Source organism: Pomacea canaliculata, linkage group LG2 (assembly GCF_003073045.1).
Source record: "Pomacea canaliculata isolate SZHN2017 linkage group LG2, ASM307304v1, whole genome shotgun sequence".
NCBI classification, from domain to species: Eukaryota; Metazoa; Mollusca; class Gastropoda; order Architaenioglossa; family Ampullariidae; genus Pomacea; species Pomacea canaliculata.
In genome coordinates, this window is record NC_037591.1 from 9442041 (window position 1) to 9467902 (window position 25862).

The window sequence follows — 25862 nt, forward strand, 5'->3', positions numbered from 1 at the left end:
TGTACAATAAAACGACAGCGTTTTCCTCTGTCTAAAATCCAAGCATCCTGATTTACAAGCTACATGCATCCTAGTAGAGTGCCTGGCTGCTTATTCACCATGCTGCGTGGCAGTTCCTGTGACATGCGCGATGGACATTCTTAATTGGTCTTCAAATCATGATACCTATCTCTCGTGTCACCAAGGACATCAGATGTCACTCATCCCGCATAGGAACATCGATCAGATCTTGACACACTACCGATATTAATTTGTACAAATCCATTGAATCTGTGATGAAATAAAGACATTCATCTTTAGCTAAATTCGAATTCTTTGTCAATGCAGCAAACAATGCACAGCCGCCCCTCTACAGTTATATAGAGCTTAGATAGATGCCGGTGGCAAGGGCTAGCTTATTTGTTTTTACGGTTCGGAATGAAGCTCGATGGACGCACTGTGATTTCGATAAGTGAGTACGACTGTTCTGTAATAATTTTCCAGTCGTTATACGTGCCAAAGAAAGGTAAAAGGGAATTAAAGTAATGCGCACGTCAGTTATCAGAACAAGTCATATTACGAGTCACAGCAGTGTGCCCAAAATAATGCTTATATTGGTTTTAATTTTTATGTATTATCCTTGTAATTTTTAATTTAATCCAGGCTTGAATTTTCCAAAAATGACCCCCTGGGATAAATAAAGTATAAGTGTTGTAGCTGTTATCTATAACTTATCTTACAAGTTGTTTTCACTGTATCGTTGGAATGAGCTAAAATAGAGTCTGACAATTAAAAAAAGTCACATGACACTGCCTGACTATTCTGACACTGCAGATAAGATGTCTTAAAATCTGGAAATTCTACTGTTGAGTGCAGGCGTAGATGGAAGTACGAAAACCTCCAAAGTAGGTCAGGTCACGACACTGTTTGCGACAGTTTCGGCGGAGCGTCTGCTACACGCACACATGTCAAGGTCGTTTGCGCGGAACGAAGCTCGGCATTTTTCCTTCATATCATTTTGTCTCATGAGTTGAAAACATCTGATGAAAGAGACAACGAAGATTGTAGTTCTCTCTGTAGCTTTCTTTTTAAAGACCTGCAACCTAGGAGAGCAACTCGATAATTAACTATGCAGACTCAAAATACAGCACAGCAGTCCAAGGACAAGTGACGAGAATATTCACAACGATCACAGAGGATTGGATGTGGTAACTAAACATTTGAAATTGCTCGTAAGAGCAGCATCAGACGTAGCGATTTATTCCAAAACAAAAATCAAAGCTAGAGTGCTTCGTCTTGATTTCCGAGAGGCATTGCCTGAAGCAGTGCTTTGCTGTAGCTCGCGCGTCATGCTTCGGGTTGCTGTCGCGTTTTGCGCATGTTTTAACCGACAGCCAATGAAAGGGCACGAATAAAGCCACGTGATCATATGAAGGATGGCATCCAGTAAAGGAACTGGACCCCTTGCGACAATTTCGGTCGAGACCACACTTTATTTGATCGACTTATATCGCAGTCACGACGCTTTGTGGGATATCAGGCATCCCAATTACCGGAGTCATAACTTGAAGAAAGCATCGTGGACATCAGTTCGGGTAAACTTTGTGAAAAAAACAGGAATCGATTGCACAGGTAAACATGCACATCCTTCCGTGAACACCCCACCCTCAACCTAAGCAGCTTATAATTTGTTTTTTTAGGTCTTCCGGTCTTTTGAGGTGACAAAGATCGCAAAAGTGTTTCATTTTAAGCCAGTGTGTAAAATGGAGTTGTATTCTTTATCCATAAGGGGACACATTTTAAATTTCAACATTTACCTTGTCAGCTAATTTTTTGTTGATATTTTAGCTTCTTGGCAAACTCCTATATGCTTCTGTTCCATTCCCCACTCTCTTCGCCCATGTTCATTCCCACATATTGACGACTCTCCAGCATTAGGACATGTATATAAAGAGCTATGAACTTACAGTCTGAGCTTTAGAAATTAATAAAAATTAAGAGTCTAGTGCCCATATAGGTAGTTAGCATGAGTGGCTCACTATGTCAAGGGCATGGCATGTAAAAAAACAAAACAACTGAGCCTTAACCTTTTCTTAATATAATCAGATACCCATTTCTGCAAAGCTGTGTGGGCAAGGGAAATATTTAATCCACAGGGCCAACCTTTCCTCAAACCAATTACCTTCTGCGCAACAGTCAAGCACTTTACCAGGCTATGGAAATTAAAGGGATAAAAAAATATGTTGACTAATAAATGTTTCCATTTGGGACACTGAAGGTTTACTCCTGAGCAAACAGTGAAAGATGGTAGATTCTTTTGTTTTGTCGTAAACAGAGAGAATAGTTTTAAAAAGGTATTTTGGGGATTGGTACTGCAGTTGAGTAACCTATACTCTTCTACATAGAAATCTCAATTTTTTTATTTTGGCCTTTTATGCACTTTGTGTTTATATATTTAATTTAAATTCAAAAAACTAAAATGTCAGTGGCATTTTGTTCCTAGTGATCGATCAGCCTTATTTAAGACGAGTATTAATGTGGTTAGCAGTAATGTGCTTTTTAACTAAAACAAAAAATTTATTTTTAATTGCAGCATTATGATGATAATCTTATGTAGAGTCATGCCCATGTATCTGTTCATTCAATATCCATGATTTATCAGCCTCACTAAAATCCAAATTAAAAAAAGGAAGAGATAGGTGATTCAAAAAACACTAGGCAATAATGAGCTGAAACAGGGCAAAGTTCAGCAGCCCAAATGCACCCAGTTCTTGACTGCTGAATAACTGATGCTGATTTTACTTTTGACTAGTTTTATTGCTTCCTGTCTTTCGTGATGCATGTTTTTTTGTGTTTGTGTTTCAGATGAACATATACAGAAGAAAGTAGTGGCTTTGAGGAATACCTTCACCAGAGAGCTGCGCTTGCTAAGAGACAGCAAAAAAAGTGGACTCTGGGCTGCAGTTCGAAAACCAACATGGCCTTTTTACAGTGCCATGCAATTCTTGCGTGGTGTTATTAACATTATAACACCAGCAACTGCAAACATTGTAAGATTATATTCAGAGTTTGCATATGTTTTATTGTCTAACTTCGGAGAACTTTAAACCCATTACATTTTCTGTCACATAATCTTTTTCCACCTTTGGTAATGAAGACTAGCGTAAGACAGGGTTGCATATTATCACTGACAATCTTCCTGAATTTGCTGTTAAGAATATATTTATGACAGTAAATTAAGGATTTACAGTTTTATGTAATAATAGCTTCCCCTTACAATCGTGATCTTGGAATTAAATATTGTTTAAAGGTTTGGAGAATTGAGTAAAAATAATGTTTAATCCATAGCTCCTGTTGTGTAAACACTTATTGGTATGTCTTTTTCTGCCATGCTCTTTCTTTTGTCTTACAGTCTGATTCTAGCCAGGATTCAGAAACTGATATCCTCCAGTTACCTACAGCATCACCCAGTCAGTGTATTACAGATACTGTCCATCCTGGAACTAGTCAAGACAGTGGTTTGGACACAGAGGAAGGGGAAAGCCAGAAAACTCAGGCAGGTCAGAAGGAAGAGACACCAAGCAGAGATGTTCGTGATCGACTGCATGGACGCAAAAGAAAAATTCCTCTTTTGCATCCTCTAGAGGCTACTCTTCAGAAGTTCATTGAAATAAAACAGGGAGCTGCTAAGCAACCAGTTGATGTGTTGCTCCTCTGGAGTAGAAATCTTGTAGAGACAATGCGCGGACTTAAGGAAAAAAGGAGAAAACTTTTGCGTATTCAGATAGATGAACTCCTTGCAAAAACTCTTCGAGAAGATCTAGACTCAGACACCGAGTGAAGCTGTATACTGTGTGTGTGTGTGCATGTGACCATTTTTGTTTTAATGGTGCATTAAATTGGAAATGGACAGATTAATAATGTTTAACTATTTGTATTTATTATATGTGGTTCTTGCAGAAATTGGCAAATTAAAGATGCTGTTATTTTTGTGAAAAAAAAAAATTTTTTTGGACACATCATAGATGACAGTTTTCAGCATGCAGTTACCTACCAAACATCTCATAACCACAGACTTCAATGAAGTGCTGGCTATACATAACTATATTTAGGTTGGGGGAGGAAGAGTGGGGTTATATATAATTCATCTCTTTTTATTGGTTTCACCTCTTTGATAATTATGTTGCTATAGTCTCTGGTTGGAGCAACGGTTAGCGCCTGTCACCAGTACAGTGAGGGTTGGTTGTCCTGGGTAAGCTTTTGTCTCTGGCACGATGCTCTTTTTTTTTGCATGTGGCATCTGTTTACAGTACTGGGTACCTATATATATAGTTGCTGGTTCGGCGAACTACCCCCATCTCCTCATTCTCAGTATATGGAAGATCTACAATATTAACATAAAAATGCTCTTTTTCTTGCAAGTACACAATTTCACTGACCATGTATAATGAACAGTTTATGTTTACAAAAAGTAGAACTTCGTAAATTTACCACCCCTTCTAACCCGGGTGAAGGAATGACTGCATGAATTCTAAAACGATCGCCACATATCCTGGGCTGTCAATAAAAGTTTTGTCCAAAAGATCAGCAGACGACATGCATCAAATGATGTGTTATCGACGCATTTTGCAGCTGCATGGGACTGACTAACGCTGTGAAAAATCCATCTTTGCGGTGGGGATAGCAAACGTTACATCATGACAATGCACTCCAATAACTATCAAGATTAATTTTCTTCCTTCTATAATTATTGTTAACAGTATTTTGACACCACTTTATTATGGTACCACGTGCTAATATATGCTATATACGTCCGTGAAAGTACGCTAGGTAATACTGTCCATATGCACTCACACATGAAGATCCCCGTCGTCTGCAGATTGTGCTCGGCAAGTATAAAGTAAGGTGACCAGACGTTTCGGGGGCGAAAGCGGGACACGTGCCGATGATGGTGTCGTCACCGTCAAAAAACGGCGAAAAAAGTGATTTTTAAAGACAACCGGGACATTTGATGGACTTGCCAGAAAGCGGGACATTGGGCGTCCCGCCCCTAGGTCAAAAGCGGGACGTCTGGTCACCTTATATAAAGTGAACTTCAGTACTGACCTATTGTACTGACCAGTATTTTGGTTGAAAATTCTACCTATATGAATCAAAACACACGAGTAAATTAAATTTCTCTTGATATTTTTCCTCGCCTTAACTCAATTTGTTTTCCGACCGTCTGCGAGATGTCAACGTGAGCTCGATACTAGGCGACACATAAACAAGATGGCCGCGTCCGAGTCGGCCACTATCATTGAAGATTTAAAGGATGAGCGGGTTCCACCTGCACTGTATTGGACAACTGAACAGGTTGCAGAATGGATAGAAGAACTTGGATTTCCTCATTACAAGGTGGCGTTAAGTCACAATTACGTCCAGATATTTGGGGGGAGGGGGGAGGAATTCTATTTATCTGGTTCTTATGTATACATTCCACTCGTTGATCAAAGTGATGCACGTGGGTATTTTCTACAGGGTCATTCAAAGAATTGTTCCGCTGTATTAGTCTCCTGAAACATGTTCATTTAATTTTAAATATAACTTCACACGTTAATGTTAATAAGTTAAACACTTTGAACTAATTCCCATTCAAGGATACTCTCTTTCCTCAGTGTATTTGTAATTTTATTTGAATTCTTTCTTTGCATGTGTCATTTCAGTCATGCTTTACGACCAACTTTATTGATGGAAGACGATTAATGCGAATTGAGGCTTCAGCTTTACCAAGAATTGGAATTGTAGACTTTGAACATATAAAGGCAAGAATCTAATGTTGTGTGACACAAGAAAAGTCTTGATAATGATTGTCTAACTAAAGTGACAGACCCTACCACTAAACAAAATGTTTTATATTATGCTATTCAAGGGAAATTCTGATAAGATATTGAGTAAAATTTGTAACTGAAATGAATGAGTCAACAATAAGGCAGCAGAGACCATGTGAATATTTAGATAAGTAACCCTTGCATATCTTAATCTGTGAAAAGATGCTACACTACTAAATTTGACATTCTTGACTATTATTCAGTTGATTTGGTGCTCTTGCATACATGTAGTAGACATCTATCTTCCATTATATAATTTTCTGCTGAAGATTAACTATTGCAATGTTTCGACAATATCTTCCAGTAAAACTAAAGCATTTGATTTTGTGACTCACAAAGGATGACGATCAGTTGAATGTCTTGAAACTACTTTAATGTTTGATTTGCACTGCTTGTAAACTTAGTTGGTTTTTCAAATAAGCATCCTGAGGCAACCCAGTGAGCATCAAAAACGAAAAAGGCTTCTACGTATTAGATCTGATCCATGACTGGACCTGTGGTGCGAAAAGCACTTGCAGCCTGGATTACAGTTTTTCAAATGAATTGTGCATGCTGGGAACAGCTTCTGGCTACATATCTTTCATCTCATATATATTCTATGTTTGTTGCGTGCATCTGTGTATCTTTTTTTCTGTAAAATGCCAGGAATCTGCCCATAGGACTGGAATATGGTGCTATACAAGTTCACTGTACTATTATTATTGTTATATTTTTCATAAAGCATTCACATAGTTTATGTAATGCATTTTATATTAACTTAGATTATTGCCAAAAGCATCAGAGACCTGTTGCGGGTAGAAGAACCTGATTGGACAAGAAGCATTTCCATACCCCCTCGAAGTGACTTAGGTGAGGATTTCAATAAAAGAACACATTACTTCCTGTTTAATTCCATAACCTATAATGCTTCAATTAATTTTTTTGTTGAAAGAAGTAACTTTGTATCAATTTTAAGAATGTGTGCACTAACATCACGTACAACAAAGATGAAGTTCAGTGTATCAAACATTTTCTTACATATATATTCTCTGTCAAGATACCATCTTTATCTCTTCCTAATAATTTTTTGCCATTTTAACATTTTATATATTTATAGGGATGTATCTTGAGATGAAGAGCAATCGTGGAAAATACATGGACACAACAACATTTGAGCAGTTTCTGCAAGATTACCCTAATCCCAAATGGCAGCCACCATTAGCCAATGTTGGCCTCATCCTGCCTCGCATCAGATGATTCTTTAGGATGATTATCTCTTCTCAGGATCTGAACCAAAATTTTGTGATTTTAGAAACCATTTCTGAACTGTTTCGAAGAGGCACTACAAAGATTTGAAAGTTGAACATTAAGCATTAAAAGTCAATTTAAGTACTATTTCCAAACAAAAACTATGAATTTGGCTGGGAACAGGATTTTACGATGTTTTTCTGAAAAAGTATTCTATGATACTAAGGAGCAAACATCTCATTTGGAAAAGTACAGTTTCATGTGGGAATTTTTTTTGTAATACAACCTATATTCATCGTGTATAAATGCACATTCCCATCTGATGCTACTCTAATGATAGTACGAATTTTGACTTACTAGACCTCTCTCTTCGCCATGTGCTGACTCCCTATTGCTCTGTGAAGTCTCGTTTTGGCCATATGTTGCTTCCCAAAAAACAGAATATAGCCCTCACAGCAAACGACTCCCAAATCTTTAAGCATATACTTAAAGAATGACTACATTTCTAGGTGCACAAGAAGCTAACATTTGATATAACTGCAGGCATAACAGAAAAAAGGACATCTGAAGGAAATAAAAAACCAATTACTCTGGCAGACCACAGGCCTGGGAATAACAACTATTTGATCCATAAACAAAAGAACCAGATCCAGCAGTTAAGCAAATATAGATTTATATACATTTAAAAAAAAAACATCTTATTTGTGACAACCATCAGTAGCTAGCTTTTTTAAATGCATTTTTTTTGAAAACTTTTAAAGATATTTAAACATAATTTTAGCACTATTTATGCATAGTTGCAGTCCTGCATTTTTTTAATATTTTGTGCTGACTACAGCAAGAGGTTATCATGTATTTTCTGATGTTTTATTTACATTCTGATTTATTTACTTACATCTTGACTCAAGCTACATTTGAGTTCATCAGACACTTTCTAAATGAACAGCTGCAATGTTTACTGTGAAAGAACTGTGACCATAACACCAATTGTTATATCTAAATTGGTATGAAACAACAGGGACAAGAGCTTGTAAAAGGTCTAGTACACACTGGTTGGTGATGTGTTTTTCGTTTACTGTTTACTGTTCATGTAAAGGCATAATAATCACCTACACCTAAATCATTTATAATTGCTTGAATGTGCACATTATTGGAGAAGATTTCACTTAAGGAGAAAACTAAAAAAAGCAACTCAAAATACAGTATATTTAAACAGACGGAACACTTACAGCCTTAAAATGAGTGATGTTATTCTCATGTAGGTGCTGCCACATGCTTTTAGTCTTTCTTGTCGGTGATTGGTTTTTCTGCTTCCCAAAGATTTTTCATGCTACTCATCTCTTTCTTTTTTTAAAAAAATGTTTGCATATTTGCACATCTCCAGTTGGAGTTGGTCAGTTTATTTTCATTCCTGAAACATACTTCCACTACTCAGACCAGTCTTTTAGATCTGATGTAGTAAATTATTCTTTTGCCACCAGAAGTTTTGAGCAGAAAATAACTAAACATCAGTGTCCATCAGTTAGGTGAAAGGTGTTTTCATTTGTCTTACCTTTTAACACTAGGTCTAAGTGGCAGGTATATAGTATCCTTATCCCTCACCATCTTCTTCACTCTTTAGATGATGTGCACTGACAACTATCCACCACCATCTATTTGCAGCTCTACCACACTGAAGACCAGCCAGAACTAATAATAGTGGCTATTATAGCATACACAATGTAAAAAAGGGGGAAACATAAGAGACAGAAATGCAAGCACATTATGACCTTTTAATAATTTTAATGCAAAGGAAAACTAGCATTTGAATCAGCAAGCAGTGATGGGTTGCATAAGCATTTGTGTCTTTTTTTTTAAATAACAAAAATGAGTAGATTTGTAAAACTGTCCACTTACCCTTGATACAACCCAGCCCATATTCATTAGTCACAGTTTTCATTTGTCATGACTTTCAGTACATGAAAAACAGATCTTAGTTATAATCAAATTACCAGTTCCCATACGCCAAACACATTTTATGTCATTTTCCCCCAAAAGCTAGTGACAGTAAGGACACTCTAGACTAGAAAACTACTGTCATCACACAAAATACATACTCTAATGTGAATCATGTGCTAAAGAGTAATAGAAGAGTATTCAAAAGAAAGAGATGTGATGGGAATATAGTAACAGTTCCCTTGCTGTGATTAGTTCCTGTCTATGCAATAAAGTAATAAATCTTGAATCATTAGTTCTACTATCTGCATTTAGTCTTAGATAAAAATCACAAAGCTTTCTATAAGTATCACATTTGTCCTCTGAATACAATGATACTATAACAGGCTTAAGGAAAATAAGAGCCAGCCCATCACTGCCTTATTACTCTGACAGTGGTAGACTCTCCCAACCCTTCTCCCACTTGGTGAACAGTTTGGTCGAGACTGTTAAGCATGTCTTTGCAGCAAAGCAAGATCATTCAGGTGCTCCAAACTGAACTGAAGCCTTATATTCTCAGCCTCTAAAGTACTTCATTCATGAAAAGAATAAACTAAAAAAAGTTGCAAACACATTCACGTGCACACACACTTTATTATTATTCCCTTTGTCCCAGAGAGTCCAGCACAGTTCTGTACAAGTGAAACTTCCAGCTACACTTAAAAAATATCTCTTGTTACAGCCTCCTTCCATTTTCAAATTAGCTTATGTACCCTTTATCTACTTTATCTATAGCCCTTGTGAAACTAAACATCCTGGAGATTTCCTTCATTAAATGCCAAACAGATTTTCAGAGGGATGTGCATGGGGAGAGGCGGGGGAGGTACAATAGAAAATTACTTGTAGTTTCATCATGCTGATTTAAAACTTTTTTCTATGAGGTTCTGCAAACTAGCCCACAATATATGCTAATTTCAAGTAAATGCACTCTGGTTGAACCACACTAGACCAACATACACTATTCAGCTGCCTTTCACCTTCCCTAATCTTCCCTAATGTACTCCTCACACTAAGACCAAAAGCAGAGCAGCAAGGGCTAAAAATTAATATAATCTATGTTACTCGTGTGCCACTGACATGGCTTGAGAGCTCATCACTTGATGGACACCATTTTCCCAGGCTTCTGGACACCTTGGCTAGTAGTAGATCTGTTCCAGTATTCTCTATGGCCACACATAATATTCAGACTTCCATAGACCCCTCCACATCTGTTATCACTTCATTACTATATTTACCTGGAAAAAAAGACACTGACCAATCTCAACAAACCATGTCAACTTGCCTACTGATCTTTTCTCCTTATGTCATGACAGCAAATTCACAATTATTAAGCTGTCAAACACATAAGTTTATAGCTTAAGAGATTTTTATTTCTCTAGTATTATTGGTCATGAGATGGAAGCTGTCTTCTCTAAAGTCTCAGCTCTGAGGTCAGTTATACAGCACACTGTGAATAATTCTGTGTCTGTGCTTATGGCATCACAGTAATAATGTGAGTTGACATTCCATCTTTAAATAAACCTGCTAAATATACCAAACACTTCTAGAACAGCCTGACTTATAAAAACAGATTCTAAATAAATAATCTTATGAAAAACACATGCTATTGAATAAGTGACAAATGTGAATATATATGATAACATAAAAATTTGCCCTTCTGAGCAATATGTTTAGTTAAGAAAACCCATGTACAAATACAAAAAAATAAATGCAACATACACACACATATAACAATGAAAACTTACTCATAGCTGCCAGTTGTGTGGCATGTCCTATTACGCTGTCTTTGAGTTCACATTTTTCCCCCAGACTGGCAGAGGAACCAATCACACAGTTCATCACAATACAGCTGAAAGAACACAACAGCTTTGATCAGATACCAACAAGCAAATGGATCCAAGCATTCATGGCTAAATACCAGTACAAAGTGTCCTGACATTAATCTAGTTGAATGTCTTGATAGACAATGTTTCTTCTTGCTGTTTGAAGCATGACAACCTTCATTGTTTACTAGGTAAAACAGTACACACATGCACTTCTGCACATGTATGTACAGAAACACAAAAACACATGCTCTAATCTATCACACTATATTGCATGCCTACAGGTATGTAATAATACAGCTACAGCTAAACATAAGGAATGAAGTTAAAATAACAAGAAAACAAGAGAATACCTTTCCCCTATGACGACATCATCCATAATGACAGAATTAGCAATCTTTGCTTTATCACCTATGATACACTTTTTTCCAATGATGGACCGCTTTACAGAAACCTTTTCTCCAATAACTACTCCTTCTGCCACAAGACAATCTGGACCAATCTAAAGATCAAATAGAAGAGGTCAAAACAGCAATATTTTTACAATTAAAATGTACGGTTCATTAGTGTGGAAAACTTTATTCTGTAACTGGAAAGTACTAAACTATTCAAACTTTTTTTAAATTAAAAATATATAAAGCAGCTACAACCATCAATAATTTAGTACAGTTGAATGTTGTTAATAACTGTAAAATCTGTCACTTCCAGAAATAAATATTTTTAAGTCTTATTGGGTCCATCAAGTAAAAGAAATGTTAAAGCGCACACCTCATTACGATCAGACAATATACTTCATACCTGAGACTTGTCTTTGATTGTTGCTGATGGATGTATAAGTCCCTTTCCTTTTATGCCAGGCACAAGTGTTTCAATCACTTTGGAGATCTGAAAATCATCTTTTCACTTTTTATCTTCTAACTTTAAGGGTATTTTCAACTTACATCGTTTATAAATATATGTGTGACTTTAAAAAAACCATCTGAATGCTGCACTTAGTAAGTGATAAGTCTAAAGAATTGATGAAAGAGCTGTACCAAGACCTATGTTCCTCACCTCCCCAAACCAAACATATGAAGGACTGAATGACATACACTTTAATTAGTATTTTAGTTATATACTTCTATAATTAATGATTTAGTTATGTATCGTTCTCTTCTATAAGGACACTTTTGGTCAATTAAGACTTACACATAAGTTATATGTGCTGTAAAGCATATGCTAAATGCAATTATTTTATTTGCATACTGTGTAAATCCAAATATCTTTTCCAGTAGTAACCAGGGGCGTGGTGCCTATAGCTGTAAACTATCCCCTAGCAGTTAGCTAAACAACTAATATTTTATACTAACATTTAGCTGACTGTTAGGTTTTATTACCCATTTGGTGTAGTTGCACACAGCCCCCATGTGGTACATAAACATGCTTTTTTTGCCTACAAGTTAGGTATTAGTCAAAAAAATATTGGGTAATTTCAAAATTTAAAAATAAAACTTGATAAATGAATGACTAAAACAAAATGAAATTACAAAAATTCTCATTTGTCTACCTGTCTGTTAGCTTCACAGTAAGTGCCAATGGTATTTGTGCGCATACAAAAGCCTGTACTTTGGATGTAGGTGAAGCAACGAATGACATCATTTTCTACAGCTTCCTGCCCACGGGGATCATACCAAGATGACATTTCTTGGGCCAGCTTTTTTATGTCTGAGCTTTTTTTCTGTTCTGCTGCATGTTCACTAAACGCGTAGATATCTAAAAACAATTCATAAAAAGAGGGTTGCAGAGCAATAATTAAATTCAGGTGATATTTTGCTATACCTACAATGAGCATAATAATTTTATTATGTATGTGCTTTTAAAAGGGAAAAACAATTTGCAGACAGAAGTAGAAACAAAGAGAGGAAAAATGACAGCACCAAAGTAAAAGCCACGGAGAACACAAGGAGAGAAAATGTCATAATCTTTAAAACTTAGAATAAAGATATGATACTCCATGCAGTCTGACCATAAGATAGTTTTTGACTCTCTTCAAATACTAATATATGTTTCAGGTCCATTTTATCACAAGATTTCATCATCTAGTAACAATTGTTACTGTGGATAAACAATTCTACATAATATGACCTCCAAATCCACCCAACTTTCCTGAGATCATAGCAATAAATTAAAGAGAGCAAACAAACCTGGCAATTCATTGATGTTTGGTATCATTAAAGACAAGTCATCAACAAGGTCTTGCTCAAGTTCTGAGACAGGCTTTTTCCACATGCTGCGACTCTTTTTCAGCCTCTTTCCTGAAGGAAACTGTTTTTTCACAATCCGAGGTAAAAGCTCTTCTCTGATTGATGTCATTTTCTTGCAGTCCCTACAGAAATAGTAAAAGGTTAATCACACCACAGATGTAACAAGATGCAAGCAGATAATAATACATTTCATTAAAGCTTGCACAAACTTAAAAAAATAACTCTGTTACCAAGCCTCCAGCCAGGAGAGGCTGAATATTTATTTTATTGTTTATACACAAAGTGTGGTATGGTCTTTTGTTTGCACTTAGGCTGCCAGCAAACACTCAGATGACAGTAAAAACTTACAAAAAGAATATAGTACTAACAATACTAGGCAACAACAAATTTATGCTGCTTGTTCTTCTTTCTTTGAATTTACCTGTATATAAGCCCACCATTATCATTATCATCATTTTCATCATCATCATTATGTTAAGGGTTCATCATACATAGACAAGCAGTAAAACAAGAAAAAAATTATTCTGAAAAGTAAATCATACTTGCTATAAGCAAGGTAGTCAACCACCCATTTTTTCATAAGGTACATGTGGCAATCGGTAAAAGTTGTCCGTATTCTCATATGAGGATATCTGAGAAATAGAAAAGTCAGTATTTTTTGTGAATATGCATCAGCTACTACTACATCTATTCTATGGGTTTAAAATGTAGAATAAAATAAACCAAACCTTCTTCTTATGTACATATATATTTTCTCTGTATGGATAGCTGTCTTATAACTATCACTAGGTACCAGCACACAAAATTAATTTTTTTAAAAGGCACAATTTTTCTATGTTGTCATAAAAGTATAGGAAAATATAAGAAAAAACAAAAACTGCATCTCTATCTTACTTAGTTGAATTTGTTTGAATTTGCTGTGATTGTGTTACAGTTTGCTATAGTTTGGACCATGTTTGATGCTCTCATATATGCCAGCTTCAAGCATTAGACATCCCCAAGTAGTTTATATGAGAAATTACCGACACTAACTTTCTTGTCAAGTGATGGAAAAAAATTTTGCTAAAAGACACACGGGGGATAAAAAAAAATTAAAATCTGGAAAGACATATTTACTTCAAAATAAGTTATATGCCACTCCTTCTAATTTGTTTACAAACTTGTATGACCTCTTTTGTGAACTATGACAAAATCATCAATCTTTCAGGTAGATAAATAAGAATTTTAAGGATAATGAACTTTAAATAGCTGTAATCTGATTTACAAGACAAATCTGGTTCAAATTTTAAGCACATAAAAAAACAAAAAAAACACACATCACTTTAATGTGTGACAAAACTGTCAAAAATAACCCCCATTAAACTGAATCTTTTGTGTACTGGTTTGAGTTACATTGCTTCAAAGTTGATGGATATTTTGTCTTTTATAAAGAATTAGAACTGTTAAATTAAATTTTGAACTCACATCTTGAGTTGTCGTGCAGAAAGTGCTTCGCCTCCTTCATCCATGTCTGCGACAGTTTTCGTCATCAATAACCTCTCTTCAAGTTCATCGGTACCAAAGCAAACCTTTTCTGAAACACAGCAAGAGATCTGCCAGTTTCCATCAGATTTATCATCCTTTTCTTTCAAAAAGTACTTAGATGTTAATGCTTACATGATGGTTGACCATAGTTTAAAGTAGACTACACAAAAATTGCCAAAAAGCAAAAGTTATATTTTGTGATAACTTGTATTTGTCTGATCTATGGCTTTAATGTGATTTGTGAAACAAATTAAAATATATCTGAGGGATACCAGCCATAGTAGCTAAACATCATTTAAAGCAATTAACAGTATTATTGTAACCTGGTTCTGATTTCCCTTTTTGGCCTGGAGTCGGTAAATCTCCACTTTCTGGCAGCTTGGAAAGCAAAACTGTGACTGAGGCATTGTGTTTGCGATGTACATTGGCTACCTGATTTAGGTCCAGATCAGTGATCAAATCACAGCCAACCACAAGTATGTCTGTCTGTGAATACAAATCATCACCATTATGTATAAACCTTTGTATATAAGCTGCAACATAATTGGTCATATGAATCCACCTATGAACATGATAACAGCATCTTCTCAAGTTCCTAAGAGTTTAATCATAAGAGGGAAGACTACTTAAAATAAATTACCAATCAACTTTTTTCCAAACAGGAAACATAACTTTATGAGTTCTGTAGACATGACAGAATCTTAAGAACATAAAACAAATGAAATATGATAAAAGAAAACCTATGTACCAAATAGATACTATGCAAACTACTTATAAATATAATTTGTGTTTGCCAAGGTAATTAAATGTCTTAAGAGAAATATCCAGGAGAATTAGACCTTGTTTGTGAATCTTAAAAAGTTTATAAGATTATCATTTTGCATCTAAGGTGTGAATACAAATGTGTATTAACATTATTTAAAATAGTTTTTTTTAAAGATGATAAAGTCAGGAACGGCTTCTAACTTGTATTCGATCGCGAATATGCTGAAGAGTTTCAGCAGTGCCCCATTCTTCTGTATGAGGAATACCAACAAACTCCATCTTTATTGTTACACCACAGTTTTCACGCAAGACCTTGCGAATTTCAGCTTCGTAGGCGTCAAAGACCACAACAATCACTTCTGCAAATCAGCATTAAATTACGATATGGCAGTACAAAACTTGAAGTTGATAGCGAACAAATGCAACTCCATAGTTATGATCACAGGCAGAACAAAAACCAAAAGTATTCTCTATAGATTCACAGTTCAAAATAATCCCTTTTTTCCACAGAAATCATATTCTTTTCCTATAAGGCCTTTCTAAAGGTTGTACAATATGTTTTTCAAAATGCATGTTGTATTATACTAGAGACAAATTTTATTTGTGTTGTAACATCTGAAAACGTTTGTCACCTAAGTTTCAAACTAATATGTTTTTAGAACAGTTAATTCCATTTGTAATTTAATACCTTGAAACCCATAGCGTTCTAGCATGTGTATGGGATAATAAATCATTGGATAGTTTCCCACAGGCAACAAAGCTTTTGGACACTGTACTGTGAGGTGAGTCATACGGGACCCAGTACCGGCTGCCATCACAATCGGTAGGAACTCCATGTCTGTAGTTTCTCTTATCTGCATCACATAGAGAATGTGGATTTGATCAATTATGATTGCAACTCTTTTATTTCTACGCTCCGCTCTATTTCCCTATAAATTAATTTTCAGTATTAATTCATAAATGCTAAAGATAAATAAGACACATGCATTTATAACAAATGGTGGATGCTTGAACTTGATTAAGGTGTTGCATCATCTGTTTCATTATCATCTGGATATGTCAGATTGTCAGTATAACCCCGATCAATATCATAAACATTTTCAGAAATAACAAATGCCTAATGTCATATAGTCTATTTCATAAAATAAAATAAACATGCCTGCACTTAGTACTGAAGGTGATGACTTCTTAGTCTTGAGTTCATTAACCACGCTTCGCAGAGACGCTGCATATGCACAACCCGTAGCGACAGACGCTTCACTCGATCGAATTTTTAAAACCGCTAAAACAGCGACTGGAAAATATTGTCCCTCATATATAACATTCTTACTTTATTGTTTTTAAGTAACTTGCTCAAAATTGCTATTTTCGTTCTTTTTTTCGCGATTTGTGCTACCGCACACATGCATTTGAGACCATAAATGAGCACGAGATGTCGTAATTAATAACAATAAAGTAGCCTTTAATTATTTACAGTCTATATTATTATTAAATTAAAGGTAACGTGTAATCAGCTGAAACAAACATACTGCATATGATGATGTCGAAAGGATAATATTGCGTATGCACGTTGGCTATGCGATCGCGATACGGCACAGATGAGATTGTCGATGAAGAGTAAATTCCCCTTTGCGTAGTCATCACCACGATGGAGTTTGTGGATATTCCCCATAAAGAAGAATGCGAAACTGCTGAAACTCTTCACCATATTCTTGATCGAATACAAGTCTTTTACAAGCCATTCCTGACTTCATCATCTTTAAAAAAAAGTTGATAGCTGAATATTAAAAATAAGTCATTTTGGCGAATTACTGTTTCGTGATAAAAACAGTTAATATTTATTACAGCTGCAGCTCAAATATATCTGCTTCCCCAGTCATAGAGTGAAAATTACGAAATAATACATCTATGACAACCAAGGAGGCCTCAAGCACTTCATGCTTTACCATTTCTGTATACAGTGATTGCGGTCTATTTGAGACACTGATATCTGTTGATTCAGTTTTATAAATATGGTTTTAACATATTGCAGGATTGTCTGCTGTACTATTTTAAATATCAAAGATATTATGATTACTTTCAAAAAACGTTACTTGTATTACATTGATTCATACATTCTTGTTCAGTTCATCCGGTTTACTTAATCTTTCTTAACTGAGACAACCTGTTTCAGTTTAAGACATGATGGGAGTCTGTAATATAGTCCCTTCTTTTGTCAGTTGTCCCCCATTTCAAAACCATCTTCCACCAGTCAACTCTATGGGCCCTCAGTTAATCAGTGCAAGTATTTGCTCTTACTTTTAAATCTAGATAAAAACATGGGGAAACTATATGGTATTTACAGACCCAGCCTTATGAACCCCCTTTATGTCCTTAAATATTTTTTTTTTAAACCTTGAGGAAGATAAAGTACGTCGCAGTTGTGAGTGCTAACTTCCCATAGAAAAATTTAGAGCTGTAATATCCGAGTTCACTTTTGGCTTCTTCTACATTCAAAAATAAACATCCTGGTCAATAGGGTAATAGATACTACAACACAGGCATAACTTCTATAAAAGACAATTTCTTCTTGCCATGTATAATATGGGTATCAATAAATGTTCAGTACATCAGCAGAAGACAAAATGGTCACATGGCCACCCAAGACCTGATAATTTGACTCCTTGATGATTACTCGAATTGCTGGAAACTAACATTGCACTATGAAGATGGTACAAGGTAGAACATGAAGAAAGAGAATGCACTTGCATATAAATCAATGACAGAAATTCTTAGATTTTTTTTTTTATTTAAATTGTTTCAGTGAGATTGGAGTCCTTTGTATTCACAGTTCATTTTATCCTGATTTGAACTTCCTCTCAGGACAGTTATAAACAGTGTGAGCCCTTGGTAAATGCTTTCCATCTTCAGCAGATCCACTGCATCCATTGTACTTTACATGAAGTCATCAGAATCACTGCTACCAGTATCCTGGAGAATCAAGGGAGAATACAAAAATAAACATCAGTTAAATACTTTCACTGCATGATAGTTTTCTTCAACCTCTGTATCCTGTTCATATAAGAAAATACACCAAATATATTTGAGATATATTTTCAACAGAGAACATCTACCTCTTGTCATGAATGTTTGATTTTTAGACTATCTTGGAGATGAGATTGATTAAACAAGATCTGATAATCCTCAAAGTTTGAAAGGAAAAGATATACCTTATTTGATGTCATATTTTCTGGTTTCATCAAAGAAGTATAAGACCTAAAAAAAGAAAAAGAAGCATGATATTCACAAGCAGCATGGCAGTATTCATTCACCAACAATAATGCTTGTTAGAGGTTTCACATCTATGAAATTATGAATTTAGTCCCTGTACTATCATGATTTTCCTTAAAAGCTGCCTTGCAACGGCGACACTTTTGCACTTCAGGGCTGGATGGGGGTGAGAAGTCAGGGGTGTTCAGGTTTTCCTTCGTGACCAGCTCCCATTATTGTTACTATCAAGTGCTTTGAGCCTGCCTCTAAAATGTGTTATTAAGTGCCATACAAATCTACAATATTACTTTAAAATTAATTTCAAAACTTAAAAGTTTTTAAGAAATATAACTTATTAGATGATCAGAAAATGCACTATGCAAATACAGCCTTGAAACAGACCTTAATTCAGCTTGTTCTTGCCTACGCTTCTCCTCCTCCTTTTCCTTCTGTTTTATTTCCTGTTGTTTTCTCTTCTGGTCCTCTCGTTCACGCCTATCCCTTGCTTCCCTCTCTGCCCTGAAGTCAACATTTCTTTCTTCTTTTGTCTTGTTAAGCCGATTTACAAGTTCATTTTGTCGTCGATCCACATGTATTTTCCTCACCTATACAACATAAGAAAATTACAACAAAATTGCAAGGTGTTAGAAAAAATATTCTATGTCAAAGATTGCTAAGTCTTACTATTTTCACAATTGATCTGTGCAGCTTAATGCATCAACAAGGGTTTTACTAGTGAAATATATTTTAAGGTATGCCATTTGCATAACTATCAAGTGCAAAGGCTTTAATAAATCAGTTTTCTACACATTTTAATCTTGATTAAAGGTAAAATGAATAAATGTTCAAAAATTAAACAGAGCGGAACACCTATGAATGTGCATGCATGTTCGGACATTAATGCAGGCACACTCTTATATATATATAAAACTCATATATTTTTTTCAGCTAGATATTAAAAAAAGAACAAATTATAAATATATTATTTATAAAAGCCACTCACTTCTTTGTCTTTGTAAAAGCCAACTTGACCAACGTCCATACTTGGTGTTTTTTTAAGATTGGCCCACATGGTGTAAACAATATCAATATTGTTCAATTTGTTTCCTGCTCATAAATTATAAATATATATATATTAATAATGCACAAGAGTGTCACATCACCTACATCTCAGTGTGGATGTGGTTTTGAGAGTCTTTAATTTTTTCCTCATCACCTAATTATAGTAATTCAGAATTTGACAGAAATTATGAAGTGCATTTTCCCATGTTAAGGTAACTTCAGAATGCTGTGCTCACATGTCTACACATGAACCAATGGCTTAATATGAAATGAAACACACAGCCTCTTAATTACTTTGCAACTTGCAGGCTACAAAATGACAAACATAGATGAAGAATTGAGAAGTGAGCAGTAGCTTGTTGAACAATCTGTTTGAAAGAAATGGGTTTCAAGGTTGGACCAAAATTTAGATGGTTGGTTTGGCAAAGAAAATGTTTCTACCTTGACCCCATTTTGCACTATGAGGGAAGAGGTATGATGGAGGTGGGAGGAAACCAGTGTACCCAGAGAAAATTCAAGAGAAAGCTTAGCAAACAGGCTTCACTCATGGAAAGTGTTCCAAGACAAGATTTGAACCAAGACCTCTTGGTCTTTATTGCAATAGTGATAAATGAGTGTTTTAATCAGTACACTTCAGGAAGCATCAGACTTAGAACTTCAAATATAGTTCTCTTGAACAGTTGTATCTTTAGTTGAGTGTTATCACCAAATAACTTATAAAGCTTATGTTGAAAAATAACAAACACAACAAACCATTCTAGACGTTATCAAAAGGCAGACATAAGCAACAAAAAAAAAAGGGGGGGGGGTTAGTGGCTGGTGCCATTACTTTTTGGTGTGGATGGTCTTTAAGCCTGGAAATGTGAAGCAGTAGTTCTTAGGGAAGAGAAGTTCAGAGAAATACGGCAGGAGGCAGCAAAGAAATTAAAACCCAGCACAGACAGTTTGTACTGAATATGAGAACAAGTGGGTAGCCAGAGCAGAAAACAAAAGAGAGGAGTGACATAGTTCTGTACTTAATAAAAAATATTTTTAGAAAACCCAGTAAAAGAGAGGTCTAATACTATCTGAAGGGGTAGAAAGAGCAAGATCCAAGCAAGCACCAAAGCAGTCTCAGTCTCAGGACCAGTTATTGATATGTTATATGCTGTTCTAAATAATAAGGGAACAAAGGTCTAAAACAGTGGTGCTCAACCTTTTTTCGCCTCAGGGCCGCACTCGACATGATGTAAAATTGGTTTTGCCAGAATCATGCCAACATTAAAAATGAAATTATGCACTGGTTAAAATGAACAGGCCACATAAGGCCAGATGTGGCCCGTAAGTTAGGCACATCTGGTCTAAAAGGAACATTCTCGAGTTTTGAGTGATCAACATCTTCACTAAGCACAGGAATAGAAAAACCTCTGTACTGGCAAGCATTCATACATCGATCATTGAGCCTGAAGAGATGTATCATTGCAGCCAGTGAATCATGCCTGCTGTAGCCTCGTCATCAAGAGTAAGCAGTTCAGGAGACCAATGAATAAAGAGTTGCTGTAGTATAGCCACTAGCAAATACAGAAACTAGTGTACAGTGAGATTTCAATTCACATTAGTTTCACACAAACCTTGAATACTGTTGGCTTTGACAAGCTGAGCACAGTCATCAATGACAGCTTGTGGCACATCATCAAGTGTCTCGCCCTATTTCAAATAAAACAGAAAGAGTGCTTAAAGTGGAAAAAAGGCGAGATAAATGTGTATTTATTTATGAGTATTCCAGCTTTTTTTGCTACACTTCAGTTACTACAGTCAGTTTAATTAACTTTATTAAACTGTGATATACAATTAACACCATAATAGTGTTATTTACACTTCTATCTGTTCTCCCTCTGAAAGATTAGAGGAATGGTACTAAGTCATTTGCTTAAGTCAGAATGATTGTTGATAATACTTACTTCATGAAGCCTCAGATACACATGAGCCGATGATACTTTGTCAACATGGAACCTGCAAATGTCACATTTCTAAACATGTTTGTTAGCAGACAATTTATAGATATAAGAAATAAGTGTTCTAATATTTACTTTTTAATAATTTTGATGCTGAGATGATGATAGCAGAAAAAATATTTTATCATCTTTTAATTAATGCTGACAGGCTGTTGAAAATAGCAATAAAGCTCAATTAAAAACAAAAGTTAAGATGAAATGGGAAAAAAAGCAGGAAAGGATTAGGTGCAGTAAAGCAAGATGATCCATACAAATGAATAAAGCAAAACAAATATTCTTACCATACATCTTCGGGCCATCCCCAACGTATCAATTCTTCATCTGGCAAGAAAACAGAATAACCAAGATAAAATGTAATAATATACTTTTACTGCATGTGTATTCATGTAGCACATCAAATGGACTTATATTAGAACTACACACACACACCAGCCAGGATCTCCAACTTTGACTGGGTTGCTTTCTGCCACTAACTCTTCCAGTTGTGATTTAGTTACCAGCTTTCAATCTAACATTTTAAGCTCATTCATGCACAGCATCATTATAGTGAAATAATTAAACACTTTTACTTGTGATATTCCCTAACATGCTGACAGCTAATGGCTTGGCAACAAGGACAGGATGTTTTATGTGAAGGGGGAGATAAAAATGGAAGTATTGCCAATGACTCTTCTGCTCTCCCATGCTTTTGCAACGGGTCACTTTCTTTCTCCCCACTATCTTTTGCACCATCATCAAATTACAATATTAAAGGTAAAGGCTATCCCTTAAAATTGGAGAGAGGTGTTCACTTTTCTTGAGCCAGATTTATGCAAGGACAAACCTATCTACACTTCCTAATTGCATCATCTTCCCTAACTCTATGGAGACAGGCACTCATTCCCAACAGCTGGATTGAGTGAGAGAACTGACTGTGAAACAAGGCTACTGAACTGACATGCCTCTTAATTTGGATAACCATTCAGCTATCCCTTTCCTCTAAATTATGATATTGTCCACGTTTGTATACAAACATATATTGCAATTTCTTCTAGATTATTGTTTCCTCTGGAGCTAGTGGTAATATCTTAGAATGTAAAAATAAACATGTTCCGGAGAAACACACATGAACCAAACAACCTAAGACTATGAAAACAAATATTCCTGTAAAAGTTGGTGCAGATTAAATAGTATGAATCTGATTGTCATGTGTCAGACATTTGTGCCTCATTCACACACACACAAACATAGGCACTTTGATTTATGAAATAGACCAAAGTTTGACTAATGGACAACAAATCAAAAGACTATACTTTTTCTTAGAAAACCTGTTTCAGTGATCTGTAATGCAAGATAAACCCTGTTTTGAAAAATCTAGTTGCTCTCCTTTGGATGCAAATTTTGTTTGTGAGACTGACAGCAAAACCATTGGAGGAAAATCTTACTGCTACTATCATAAATTCACTTAGTGTTACTGAATGTTGACCGAGAACTTATGGCTTGAACTGTTTATCTGCTTTAAAAAACAATTGTAAGGGTTGACAAATGAGCTGCTTAATAGTTTATCATAGATGAATAAAATACAGGTTGGGCCACATAGAACCAGTACATATCCACGTAGCCCATGGTTTAATTCAGGAGATATACCAGTTTTATGTGGCTCATCCTGTATTATTTGACTATAAAAACAGCTTTCTTGAACCAAAGGCACCTCTTTAAGCTTTACAGTTCTTTTCCTTTGACAGATATTTACACATTCCTGTCCTTATGAAAAATCACATTTTGGTAACATAATCAAAATCCTTTCCAAAAATGTTTTGCATTTGAACAAAATGATAATTTCTGTTATCACTAAATTTTTATGTTAGCTTCTTGCATTTTGACCTAGGGTGTCTTTGTAATGGTCCAAACATTTTCTGTTACCGTTTTTCATTGTTCAGTTTCTCTCAAAATATGTAATAGTACTCACTCTCATGTTTATCCACTCCCATATATATGACATATGGCGGTGATACAACTGGAACAGAACACCTTTTATGAGTACATTATTGAATATTCTCATGGGTTATAACTAAAGACAAGTTTACCTTAAGGTCAAAAGTGAACCTCAGAATTTAACTTCTTAAACAGTCCAGATACAGTCACAGTTTGGTACAAGAGCTGGGGAGAATGAAAGATGCCTTTTTAAAAATTCTTGTCATGTACCAAGTATTCTATTTCTTTGAATTTCCCTTCCCCTACATCCTAACCAGACTATTCCACTCTTTGATAACTATCCCCATCCCCAGAACAACCACACAATGTCACCAGATTTTTAGTTGCTATGCTGCAAAACAGTAGAACTCTCTTCCCTTCTATATCTCCCCTCTACCACCAAATCCTTTAATTGTGCACTAAAAACATGTCTGCTTCATGAACTTTACACCTTACACCAATCAAATAGTTGTCAATAGTTGTGATTATAGTTAATTGACTAGTGTATCTGCTCAACTTCCTCTGCACTCTCCAACCTTACTGTTCCGCGATTCTTCTTTGTGTCTTTTATTACTTTTCTGCATGGTTGTTTCTCCTTCCATCCTTCGTATGGCATCCATATCTCCTAATTAAGCAGCACGAACATTCTCCTCTGTGACTGTGACTATGTGCTATATAAATCAAACAATATTTGTGTTATGTGTATTCAATTTCTGGGGAAGCTTGATGGTTCTGGATGAACAAATGCTTCTCCATTCCCAGAGAATTCCTCTTCAAGACAATAAGGTCCTGTGATTATTGTAAATGTACCAAATGATCTGATGAAACTTAGGAACCAAAATGTTAAATTGTTGGCCGGCTTTTGCAAGCTGTGACTGATCCAGCCCCACTTCCGTTTCTTGATGTCTTGGCTGGCAGGTTTTTGGTTGGTCCTCTCCCACAGGTCTATATTTCAGATCTCTTCGGGCCATCTGATGTTGAGGATGTGGCGTAGACATCTGTTGATAAATGTCTGTATCTTGTTAGTGATGGCATTTGTCACACGCCATATCTCAGATCCATACAGAAGGACTGAATTTACATTTGTGTTAAAGATATGGATCTTGATGTGTGAAGATAATGCCTTGGAGTTCCAGATAGGTCGTAAATGCAAGACTGGCTTTGTTTATTCGGTTTCTTATATCTTCATCTGTACCTCTATCTTTGCTGACTATATGCTGCCAAGGTAGGTGAAACAATCACTCTGTTATACATTCCCCATGTAGTTGGAATGGGGCTTCTTGCCTGTTGTTGACCCATATTACCTCCTTCTATTTGATGTGGATGGTCAAACCAGTCATTGCTGCTTTTTTGCGACCCGAGTGAGCTTTGTCTGTGCATGATGTTGCTTGTGGGACAACAGGCTGATGTCATCTGTAAAGTCAAGATCCTCAAGTTGCCAGCTAAAAATACTACTAACTTTTTCTGGTGAATGTTTGGCATTTGCTTCAAGAGAATGAATCTTTTGTGTTATTCTGCACATATTTTTAGTTGGCTGTGTGTCACTTAAAATGTCCTTTTAAAGGTTTACTGTAACAACTTTTATTTTCTTTGAGATTTACAGTAAGAATGACTATTCATTATAAGAATCCTGCAACCTTCCCACATCACTCTATGTGATGACTTGTTAAGAAGCAGTCATCCTGCACTCCCTGCAAAGTATGACAAGTCTTCGTATTCTCTTGGATAAAAGACATCTATTAAACCTTAGTCACTACTTCTGAATCTGCAAAACTATAGTAGACTCCCCAACAAGTTCCAGTAGGTTCGTCACATGTAACGTAAAAGTAGCATGTTTCATGGTTTCCTTTTGTTAACCCTGTCGACTAGAATGATACATGTACAACATTTAAGGTGATTTTAAACATTATTTAGTCAACTTTTTAAATCGTGTGTTTCAAAAATGTTCGGTGACTACAAGAAAAGGAATAACGTAACGATATAAACCGTCGAAAGACCCACGTTGTATGTTTAGAGGGAAAGTTTCACTACACCTGTCATGCCTTACCATTACTTGTAAAAAATAAAACCATGATTGATTTTTTTCGTGGGTTGTTAGCTTCTAACCCACAGACACTTGGTAAAAACGTAGTTCAACGTAGACCACAAACAGTCTCTAACCCTCTCTCTACTGACTACAGCAACGACAAAGTTTATTTC

The 25862-nt window shown here is 35.8% G+C and overlaps 4 protein-coding genes across 4 annotated transcripts; 2 read left to right on the forward strand and 2 right to left on the reverse strand.

Annotated features, from left to right (window-relative positions):
• Window positions 1-967: 967 nt before the first annotated feature.
• Window positions 968-3897, forward strand: LOC112558351. Its single transcript, XM_025228803.1, has 3 exons — window positions 968-1611; window positions 2845-3029; window positions 3392-3897. Exons 1-3 carry the CDS (start codon window positions 1416-1418, stop codon window positions 3818-3820), a joined length of 810 nt encoding a protein of 269 aa, XP_025084588.1. The 5' UTR covers window positions 968-1415; the 3' UTR covers window positions 3821-3897.
• Window positions 3898-5211: 1314 nt separating this feature from the next.
• LOC112558353 (sterile alpha motif domain-containing protein 15-like) lies at window positions 5212-8293 on the forward strand. The gene is made up of 4 exons (XM_025228805.1): window positions 5212-5376; window positions 5685-5783; window positions 6611-6698; window positions 6946-8293. The coding sequence occupies exons 1-4, from the start codon at window positions 5251-5253 to the stop codon at window positions 7083-7085; spliced, it is 453 nt and encodes a 150-aa protein (XP_025084590.1). The 5' UTR covers window positions 5212-5250; the 3' UTR covers window positions 7086-8293.
• A 535-nt stretch (window positions 8294-8828) lies between these two features.
• LOC112558350 (translation initiation factor eIF-2B subunit gamma-like) lies at window positions 8829-18030 on the reverse strand. Its single transcript, XM_025228802.1, has 13 exons — window positions 16935-18030; window positions 16565-16699; window positions 16094-16259; window positions 15607-15764; window positions 14964-15126; window positions 14581-14689; window positions 13659-13748; window positions 13057-13238; window positions 12420-12625; window positions 11672-11758; window positions 11227-11375; window positions 10796-10899; window positions 8829-10285 (listed from the first exon to the last, which is right to left on the reverse strand). Exons 3-13 carry the CDS (start codon window positions 16239-16241, stop codon window positions 10233-10235), a joined length of 1449 nt encoding a protein of 482 aa, XP_025084587.1. The 5' UTR covers window positions 16242-16259; window positions 16565-16699; window positions 16935-18030; the 3' UTR covers window positions 8829-10232.
• Window positions 18031-18176: 146 nt separating this feature from the next.
• LOC112558352 (coiled-coil domain-containing protein 25-like) lies at window positions 18177-25860 on the reverse strand. Its single transcript, XM_025228804.1, has 9 exons — window positions 25711-25860; window positions 23659-23706; window positions 21992-22031; window positions 21657-21708; window positions 21327-21402; window positions 19658-19761; window positions 19057-19259; window positions 18615-18660; window positions 18177-18375 (listed from the first exon to the last, which is right to left on the reverse strand). The coding sequence occupies exons 1-9, from the start codon at window positions 25733-25735 to the stop codon at window positions 18340-18342; spliced, it is 630 nt and encodes a 209-aa protein (XP_025084589.1). The 5' UTR covers window positions 25736-25860; the 3' UTR covers window positions 18177-18339.
• Window positions 25861-25862: the final 2 nt, after the last annotated feature.